The following is a 10,127-nucleotide window of genomic DNA, read 5'->3' as shown; positions in this document are numbered from 1 at the left end:
CAAGGTCTTCTGGTTAATACCAGGTGAACGCGTAATACTACGAATACGCTATCAATTTGTACCTGATCACTTATTGGCCTTTGTACGTCACACAATTAGAGTCGCTTGTTAATTCTGAACGGTAGCTTTTTACGTTGTTGACTTGAGCAGGATATGTTCTTGGGAGCGTTATCGCACGACAGATTTCGTTGAGATATATGTTGGACTACATTATTGTATCGACAAGAACGTGAGCTCTATCGCGTCTCTTGTAATAGCTACCATTAGTTGTAAATACGTTCGGAATATGGGTGAAAAAACAGACGTTGACTAACGAATTGCAAAAGTATACCACATTTCGTTTGTTAAGGGGACATAGGTGATGTAATGAATGTATTAAACCTTTTACAATGAGGGTTTGTTACCTAAAGTTTTATAACATAGACTGTTTTACTTACTATCTAGATTATGCTAATTTTTGTATTTTGATTTTTTTTGTTTCAAGCTGTTCCTGTTGTTGTTGTTATTGTTGTTGTTGGTGAACCATATCAGAAAAACACCAATTAAATACACCAGTGATTTTTACCATGTTTGTATAGTTTTCGGAACTAAAATTATCTTGTTATTCGGGTTAACTGTAAGTAAAGGTGTTATGGTAAGGTAGTATTTTTGTACAAGGCAATCGAATAGCTGCTGCACACTGGGAGGTAGCAGGCTTATATGTTGCAGTGGATTGCAATTTTCCGAGCAGCTTCTTCATCACTTCGTTAACTATTCGCATGTTACGGATAGACCAGAGTGCTAGAAGAACACCAAAAAAAAAATTATGAAGGTGAGGGAACCGGGACCTGTTCATGTGACGACTGTTCAGTCGTCTATGTATGTGTTTGATGTGCTTAGAATTTTAAATGTTTGCCTATGTTAAAAAGTAAATGTTGTATTGTTTCGAAAGTCACATTTAGCCGATAAAGAGAAATAGTCAAAAATAACCTGACTGTATAGTTAGAGAATAAAACTAAACGTTCTTTTATACTGGTCCATGGGTCTGACTTGTTTATGAGGCAAAAACTTCATGTCATTAAATGGACGGTGATTAGAGTCTCATAAATGCTGCCTGCAACTGGTAGGAGAGACAGAGTGCACTGGCTATCTTAAGCGCTCACGGGGGCCCTCAGCAAATATAACAGGAATGAGGCGGTATTCAGAAAAGCCCATTTTTAAAATAAGATGCACTGATAGAAAAGAGAGCCGCGATGTGTAGAAATTAGTTGTGCTATTTGTCTTTGTATTGATCGCAATAAAAAAATTTCACAAACTAAGACAAAAGAGTGGTCAAGTGCATGCAAATGAATTTTACTCTTACTAGTGCCATAAATAGGCAAAGTTTCTACTAGCTGTTTCCTTGTTGATGATTTGTCTACAAAATATACGTCCGCGGCAACGTTCTGTAAGTAATCGCCGTATCAAATAGCTTTGAATTACCGATGCGCAAAGCGGAAATAACAGCAGATATTTTGTCGTCCGTTCATTGGGCTTCAGTTGTCGTTGTAAAACATCTTTACATAATTACAGTACAAAATTTTTTTTTTAGTACATTTTATTTATAATGTCATTTCGATTATATTTCCCACGGCTGTGGGTGTTTGCACTTATTTCAAATATATCATCCATTTTGACAGGCAAAAGGGTGCACAAAAACCGGTTACGACTACATATACTTATCCAAATATAAATTTAAAAAATAATACCCTCTTCATTGTGAGGCGAGACTTAAATGCTCACTATAATCATCGACTGCTCTCCAATTATATTACTAACCATTCGTACAGAAATTTGGAATTAATTTTCGAATGTGAAAACTTGTTGAAGAGTTTTACGCTAAACTTTAATGTACTGACTAAAGTGAATTTCAAAGCTAGAGTAAATCCCACAAGCATAAGAAATAACATCCGCAACAACTAAATTGTCAAATTAAGGAAAAACAAATTCAAATATTGCGTCTTTTACTCATTTTTGGGTGTTCTCTTAACCTCTGTGTAACCGAGTCTGTTATTACCTTTAGATCTCTATAGCTGTAAAATAGATGTTGCTACAAATAGCGGAAGCGTTATAACAAATACAGAATGTTCAAATTGGAAATTTAAATAAGACAGTCTGTACACAAGTGGAAATCAATTTTTTTCAAAACTCTATTATAGGCTTCCATTTGGTCAAAGCATGTCTGTTTCATAGAATCCATGAAGTAGATATACCTTACTTTGAAAGTAAATTGGTTAGAAACTATACATTGACTATAGTTAGTAAAAATGTTTTGTAGTTTATTGAAGTTGCGCGATACAAAAAAAGATGGTGATTTGTTTAAATTGGTTTGATATTGATTTTCTCGTGTATTTCAGGGCTATTCTCCGCTTGGTAAAAAACCACGAGGTACCGGCAGTTATATGCGTATAAAATATAGTAGGTGATGCTCAAAAGAAGACAAGCAATTCCAGTAACAGAATAGCAAAACACAGCGTATGTGGATATTGCTTCGGAAGCTTATTGATTAAAAATCTTTTTAATTCCGATGATCATCCAATGTTTCGGAATCTAAGAAAAGTCAGATCCTCTATTCGCCTGTGGTCGTTAAAAGTAGTAATGGCAAAAAGTAGTTTCGGCCAATCATTTTTCGTCACAAATATGAAATCTCGAATGCTGTGTAATGACAGTAAATTGCTGCAGTTGTTAATAACAGCGGCTCAAGTTGGATTAGTGCGCACTTTGCGTTCCATACTTCAGTAAGCTCCTTACTGCAGAAGGTCCTTGTTGATGAAGTATTCTCCAAGATGGGCGTCAGTGAATTTGTCGAGGTTCGTGATCAGTCGCTCAAGCTGAGCTATCGACTCCACCTGCTCATTCAGGAAGGTGCCCTCGATAAAGTCTTGAAGCTGAAATTGCAATTCACAGCAATGCAGAACTTGTAAGATTCTCCTGACAAAGCCATTATGATAATGGTTTGTATGTATTTTATATTTAATACATAAGCTCTGCAAAACATGCATCTGGGACACGATGTTCTAAATTGTATTTCACATTTAGTCTTGGCAATCCGCCTTTTAAATGAAACTTTTGGATTTGGCCTTGCATACACAACAGATGTCAACTTATTTCGGCTTCTCATCCATTAGAATAAGATAAAGAAGATTTTATGGGGTCATGGTTTCGGGTTTTTTAAAATCTTCAGTTCCAAGTCCAAACATCAGGAAAACCATACTTCAAACATTACCACACATTTATGCTTTAGACTTAGAAGCAGCATCTAACAATGACGGTACGTTACCATTAAGTTATTACCTGAGGATCATGGCAGTCATGTTCAGCGGTCCTGTGAAGGCCGTGGAGCTCGTTGTTAACCTTGTTCTCAAGGTCAAGAGCAGCCTGCAGCGCTTCTCTGGCAGTCTTCCACGAAACAACGGTCGGCATCTATCCAGGGCAAAGAGAATCTTTTTATATTATCTCTAGGAGCTGCGTACTAAGTCCGCTTCATAATGTATTTGATAACAAATAATATAATATGATAATAATAAGTTTAACTACATCAGACAGAATGAAACTCAAATTATTTAGTCTTTATTCACTGTATAAATTACAAATGGGGATAATTACTACTGATTATTTATTAGAGATTGGTGATGAAATGCATCTAACAGCGGAAAAAATGTAACGAAAACGTAAAACCGTGTCTACCCCGATGTTGATGTTTCCAATGGTTGCACCTCGTAAGTTGACATAGTTGATGATCTTCTGAGCGTGTTCACGCTCTTCATCCGAATTATGCTGAAAGAACTTCGCAAAGCCCTTGCGGGCAACCTGTGGCCAGAAGTAAAAATCTGATTAGAACAATAATAATTTATTGCATGTGAACAATCCAGTTACCAACAAAGAACGCCTAGAAAGACGCTAAACATGCCACAAATTCTGCAATAAAATTAACTCCAAAGGTTCACTATCAGCAAAAAGTTATGACCAATGTTCTAAATTGCAGTCCTTGAGCGCTACCAAGATAACGATTTTTAAGAATAAGGGCGCATGTTGTCAATTGAAGAACTCATTTCAAGCCGAACGAGTAACTGAGGAGACGTTTTTAATGGTCGCTAAATCATCACCGACGACTGGAGATAGCTAAAATTTTCCTAGTTTAAGACAGTACTCATTTATTATAACTATGTACGATTCGGGTATTTATTTAAGATCAGATTTAGTTAACCTACTGTTTTATCTACCTGATTGCTGTCGAAGTGCGCAGCCATTTGTTGGTAGACAAGAGAGGCGTGCATTTCGAGGTTCATTTGCGCTCGAAGCCCTACGAGACAGCTTTCTTCCAAGACATACTTGTTTGCACTATCCCCGGGCGTGTCATTGTCTAGATGAGACAGACGAATATAACAAGCAAATTAAAACGCTATTAAATGTATGTATACGTAAATACATCGAAGCAACCATCCGGTGCTTGGACATAACTGTGTACTACTATATATTATATATTATAATGGACATTATACACCAACTTTCAGTTTGGCTTTTTTGTTTCAGACTTTTCGTTTTGATCAGTCCCCAATTACTGACGCCGAAATATGTCTGCAGATGCATAACACCGCCATGCCATTATTCGTAGAAGCTGGCCATAGTTCCTTGATCAACGGCGTTATATCACTGTAATACTAGTAACGAAATCGAACACATACATGTCTTAGCAATGCTCTTTACCCAAGGAATAATAAATTGCAATCTCCGATGATAATCGATCTCAACAATGGAGTATTTATGGACCAAAAGTTTATCGATTTCTGAAAGGCCGTCAGGCCAAATCGAACATTTCGAGCCAAAGCATCGCTTTCAATCGAAACTTGCCTCGACTTACCTACTGCCCTAGCTGAACGCCTGACCACCTTCTCCTTCTGTGACGCCTCATTTTTCCCGCCAAGCTCTCCAAACCATACAGATGAAGCTGCCAAGGCAACCAATCATTTCAATACATCCAACTTAGTTACATGACCAAAAATATTATTGCAGGTTATTTAATACGAATAGTTTTAATTTGTCTTAGCTACCTTCACCGTATGACTCATCCGTTTACGCTAATTTTGGACTCTTTATGAGCGAAATATATCGACTCAAACATGTTCGGTGTTTAATGGGCCGTTTTGTCAGCATCCTGTCACTAATTAGCGTTTCCATTATTTTAGCCACAAATCTCCGGAGCAAAAACATTCAGCAGCATTGGAGGGACGTATTTCGCTTTATCGCGATATTATTTTGTTTTCGTAAATACCAGAGCTATACGGGTTCATCGTAGGGCAGTATGACGCCAGTATCAAGCCGATCGAGAAGAAACAGGAGAAAAGCTGGGAGAGAGCAACCAAAGGAGCCTGATTCTGTGAGTCAGCCTCAGTCGGGACAACGACTTGGTGACTCAATCAGAGAACACATCGCTGGCCAGCCTTTGTAAACGGAGATCTCATCCGCTTGCTATCATACATCTATTGCAGTGTTCATTACGGCGGCTCTGCTACTATCGACCGCCATTTGACCTCTTTTGCTGTCTCAGCATGGAGGACTCGGATCTCTAGTCTTGTCATCTTATCAGCCTATCAGCGATTTTGCTATGGCAGACTCGCTTAGAGAGCACACACGTAAGGGATTCGCTCTCAATGCATTATACGGAGACTCCATTTGTAGAGCAAGTGAGAACATATATAGCTTAAATTCGAGTAATTTTTCGATCGAATCATAACTGAAACGACGAAATACTATATTCAGGAAAAAGCGTAGTTGACTACGATATCGAGCATACGCAAAACTGACTTATCTTAAATCAGACTGAACACACGACAGACCACATCCTGAAGAAGAAGTTTCTGCAAGTACATATTAAGCATATTTAAACCTTTTTTTGTATTTCACTTCCTTCATTATGAACAGTAAAAATGCACTATGGCGACCTCTGGCGTCTAAGCTTTAGAAACGGAAATTAACGGCTTGGGCTTTGAGAGGCACATGTATGCTATGCAAATATACGACCGAAAACATTGTACTGCAATATAAACTGGCATAATGGTTTCAAATCAGAGTTACTTTGTTCTTTTGTCTTAATTAATCTTGCGTCGTTTTAGTTTTACCCTTCGTGAAGCCGATCGTTTTTTACAGATGATAGAATCAGTGGCGTTAATAAACGCAAATGCTTGTGTTTAGATTAAATAAGTTCCACTGCGTTTGCTACTATTTTTGCAGATTCTCGAATAGCCATATTCATGTTACGAACCTGTCTTTTTATGCTGATGCGTCGCTTTTGCCAAAGGGACTTTCGGCTAAGAGCAGAACTGCATTACATTATTGAATCTCAGTAACCGTGTACCCCGACGAGATTTGCGACTGCGTAGATAAGCCACCGCATTCTCTAACTCGGCCAGTCAGTCTTCGATGGCTTCCTCGATTCATTTTGACAGCTAAAATATTAAATAACGGTTATGCAATAATAACTCCCGGATATAACATTATAGTTAGGTTACTGTTTGAACTGAAATCTATCTGTACAAAGATACCTCGCACATTAGTACAAAGCTGTACACGAAAAGTGAAACGTATCATGACCTTTTTAGTCAGCAGGTTCCGTGATGATAAAAACGATTCAGAATTCGACCTGACATCATTCTGCAGGGGGAGTCCGATTTAGATTATTTAGATAATTATTATTATATTTAGATTATTATTACCAGGACTCATCAATCATATATAAAATTAGCCCACGCTACTTTCCGTTCCAATTTCGCTGTTCCACAGACACTCATTTATAAGAGCTTACTTGCTGACTATCAGCTACCGCAAATATTCGAGTTATCTCTACGAGCCAATATCTGCCGATTCCACCTTCTTTACTTAGGGCTCTGTGGCTGCGCATAACGTCATCATCACCAATGTTCGATTTGTTGGCATTGCCTTTTACAGGAGATCCATTGTACCTGGTATTTGCCGGGAACGTGTAATAACTTCCCGTAGTTCGACTCGTTTTGCTGACAAGATGCTCGTGATAAGCAGCTGCCTGTTGAACTTTGAATGGCCACTTGCTCTCCGTCCTCTAGTTTTTGCTTTGCTATTTGCCAGCCCTAGCACATTCGTTAAGTATCATTGCACAAACGACCTAGATGGAACGAGATCTCGTTTAGGCCTAGTAAGCAGAAGACCAGGTATTTACGATGAAATGCTTCTAGTGGGCATGTAGAAGCCATTGACTTTCCTCCACGTGCAGGAAATACACTCGTAGGTCAACAAATCAGTCGTGTCTGTTTGCAGCGGACTCTCTCTAGAAATCATTACACTTCTAGACCGATAAAGTTGCACAGTTAGAGTCTGCGGCCTTTAGCATAAGTCGTTGTTAAGTTCAAAGTAAATGTTTCCTGAGCTAAGGTATCCGTTCTTCAAATGATCGTTAAGTACTCTTAAAAAAAAACTGTGGAGAAGGATTTTTTAACCTCTCAATTTAAATTATGACCAGCGAAGGAAAACCCAGGAAATTTCGCAAGAGTTACCATAGCCTGGTTGACCACCTTTACTTCTAATAAAGATCGACTTTCATCTAAGCCTTTTTGTCATGGACGCCGTGGTTTGGCTGTGAATAACCGAGAGACAAAGGTATTCATTATTTGATCAATTAAACGTTCCCCTAACAGTTAGTTCAATTAAGGCAATCACTACACAACGCTTTTGCTTGTCTAAGCAAACCCGGTAAACGTGTTAGTGAAAACATTTGCCGGAAAAACAGAAATACTTTCTATATTATATAATTGTATCTCGTATTGCAAAGTGCAAAGTTGCGATCTTCTTACGTGCGCGATAAGACTCCACGTCTGAGTATGCGCTTTCCAAAAGCGGCTTTAGACGTAGCTAACACTTGTAGCAACGGATGATCTCGCTCGTGGCGTGAATGCCACGTTTGCTGTGCAATAAAAACGCAAGACGCATCGTTGTATCAAAACTAATTTGTCCACTCGATTAGTTTCTTAATTGCTAGATTTTATTGTTCTCCAAGGTTGACATATGACGACGGACAGCAGCCGAGGATCGACATTCAGCAATGTGTACTTAGAATGTAGTTGCATATTCTTCTAATTTCTATGGATCTGAAAACTGTCAGAACGAAATGGCCAGCTAAGAAAGACCGTTAAAATTCGATAAACGGATCTATATGTGAATTTCTGTGCCGGACGACAGTCTTCTCGTTTTATCTAGGACTATTATGATTCCTGTCTGTGTAGAAAAAGTATACTAGAGTATAGCAGTGTGTTACTTCAATAGAGTATACGGGAAAAATATACTGGATTAGCTACCACAGCATCATGTGTGAATATTTATACTTTCTAAATATAATAGCCTTTTTAATATCCTTTCTTGTTAAGACCTCAAACCTCTATACGAAACCAATTCAAACATTTGACGAAACTCCGTGCCATTGGAAAAGGTTTATAAACTAAACTGACGAGAGTAGAACCTATTTCTTCAGCTGATCGATAGCAAGATTTGGTGGAGGGCCACTAAAAGCGCACCACTGGGTTGGTTCTATAAAAGGTCCTCGGTGGTCCAATATCGTACCACTGACAGCTAAGGGGCCTATGCTACTGTACAATATTTGGTCTCGTTTGAAAAATGCTGAAATAGGTTCAAGAAAGTACGTCAGAATCGTTCGATTTCTTGCCGATCCTTTTAAGATCAGGCTTGTAGTTTCAGTTTCAGTGAACGACCAAGCCATGTGGTACCACCGTTCAGTTAATTATTCTCACTCTGAATCATCTTCTCATATTCGATGGCCAAAAACATTCCTCGGAGTAGAAGAATACTAATGAAGTAGAGAAGAAGTGTTGGGTGCCACTGATCGGTATAGCTTAGAGTAGACCAACGGCTATAGTAAGACTGTCAGGAACGGCTCACTGTGTTTTGAATACTTTATGTAATGATGCGGCCAAGACGATAACACCAACATTCAATAGAACTGACTGACTTTGGAACGTCGCTTTGTTCAGTTGAGATCTTTTCTCTAATGGGTTACATGGACTACGTAACTGGCGCAGTACAATTCGCGCGTGCGCGAAACAACGCGAACGCAGTAGAGGATCACAACCCGTCAAAACAGCTGAGCATCAGCTGATGGCTTGAATCCCTCCCGGATTGGCTAACGTCGTAACGAGTTCGGTTTCGATCGGAAAACTCAGAAGCGTATGCGCCTACCTTATAGATGGGGCACCCACGGTTGGACTTATTTAGATAAACACACCCGCGGGTTACGACCGTTCGGCAAAATCTACAATACATGCTTCATATGCTAATAGCTTACTGTGGGGACTAGATCGTCATCCTCCTTTCGTGCACAACGCGTATATAAAATTCCTAGTTCTAGCTAATATGTAGAAAGTATCAAAATGAAAACCTTCTTACTCTGACGGGCTAATACAAAGGCGAACAGCAGGGGTACGATGCAAATGAAACGCTTCATCTCCACTTGTGGTTATTGTTGAACGAGAGACTCCGGAGTTCAGTGACGGTTCCCGACGATTGAATGCCAAGAGTGGTCGAGAATGATGGAGCTACACCTATCAGAGGCCACGAAAAGCTCGAAAGGGAAGCTGAGAGAGGGTGAACAAGCGGCTTGGGAAAGGGAAACTACAATTTCCCGACACAAGAAAATAAAAGATGAATGATGGGACTACCACTGCCACAAAGTCCCCTGATCGAAATTACCGATGCAAAACGTAGCTAGGAGAATCTCAGCACCCTAGCTATCATGCATATATATAATATTGTAACGAATTTCGTCAATTGACATTGGAATCAAAAACTGCCAGTGTTATTTGTTAGTTTCCGACCGTGTGGCTGATATTCGAAAAGCAATATATTGGTAATAAGACGAATCCATTTTTAGAGATAATGGGAGTTATATATAGGCCATGTAAACGTTAACTGCAATTTGTTGCGCCTATTGCTGGTATTAGGCTATTGACGTCTATCGAGGGCCTGTTTCTAGTCCGGCGCCGACCTGAACCGTAGGCGACGAGTGGCGGATTTTACTGTTATTTAGAAACCTAATCTTCATCAGCTAAGAGAAGCATCGTATACAAACG

General features: G+C 39.2%; 1 protein-coding gene across 2 annotated transcripts; it reads right to left on the bottom strand.

Annotated features, from left to right (window-relative positions):
- Positions 1-2,271: 2,271 nt before the first annotated feature.
- LOC111251481 (soma ferritin-like) lies at positions 2,272-9,603 on the bottom strand. 2 transcript variants are annotated; one of them, XM_022808086.2, is made up of 6 exons: positions 9,445-9,603; positions 4,880-4,966; positions 4,242-4,381; positions 3,706-3,828; positions 3,313-3,441; positions 2,272-2,906 (listed from the first exon to the last, which is right to left on the bottom strand). In XM_022808086.2, the coding sequence occupies exons 1-6, from the start codon at positions 9,500-9,502 to the stop codon at positions 2,766-2,768; spliced, it is 678 nt and encodes a 225-aa protein (XP_022663821.1). In that variant the 5' UTR covers positions 9,503-9,603; the 3' UTR covers positions 2,272-2,765. The 2 variants fall into 2 exon arrangements, with proteins under 2 accessions (XP_022663821.1, XP_022663822.1); XM_022808087.2 differs by lacking the exon at positions 4,880-4,966.
- Between the last annotated feature and the right edge of the window lie 524 nt (positions 9,604-10,127).

This window comes from Varroa destructor, unplaced genomic scaffold (assembly GCF_002443255.2).
Source record: "Varroa destructor unplaced genomic scaffold, Vdes_3.0 BEIS01000005.1, whole genome shotgun sequence".
Taxonomy (NCBI): Eukaryota; Metazoa; Arthropoda; class Arachnida; order Mesostigmata; family Varroidae; genus Varroa; species Varroa destructor.
The sequence above is the reverse complement of the archived record's forward strand: the minus strand, read 5'-3'. Positions and strand labels throughout refer to the sequence as shown.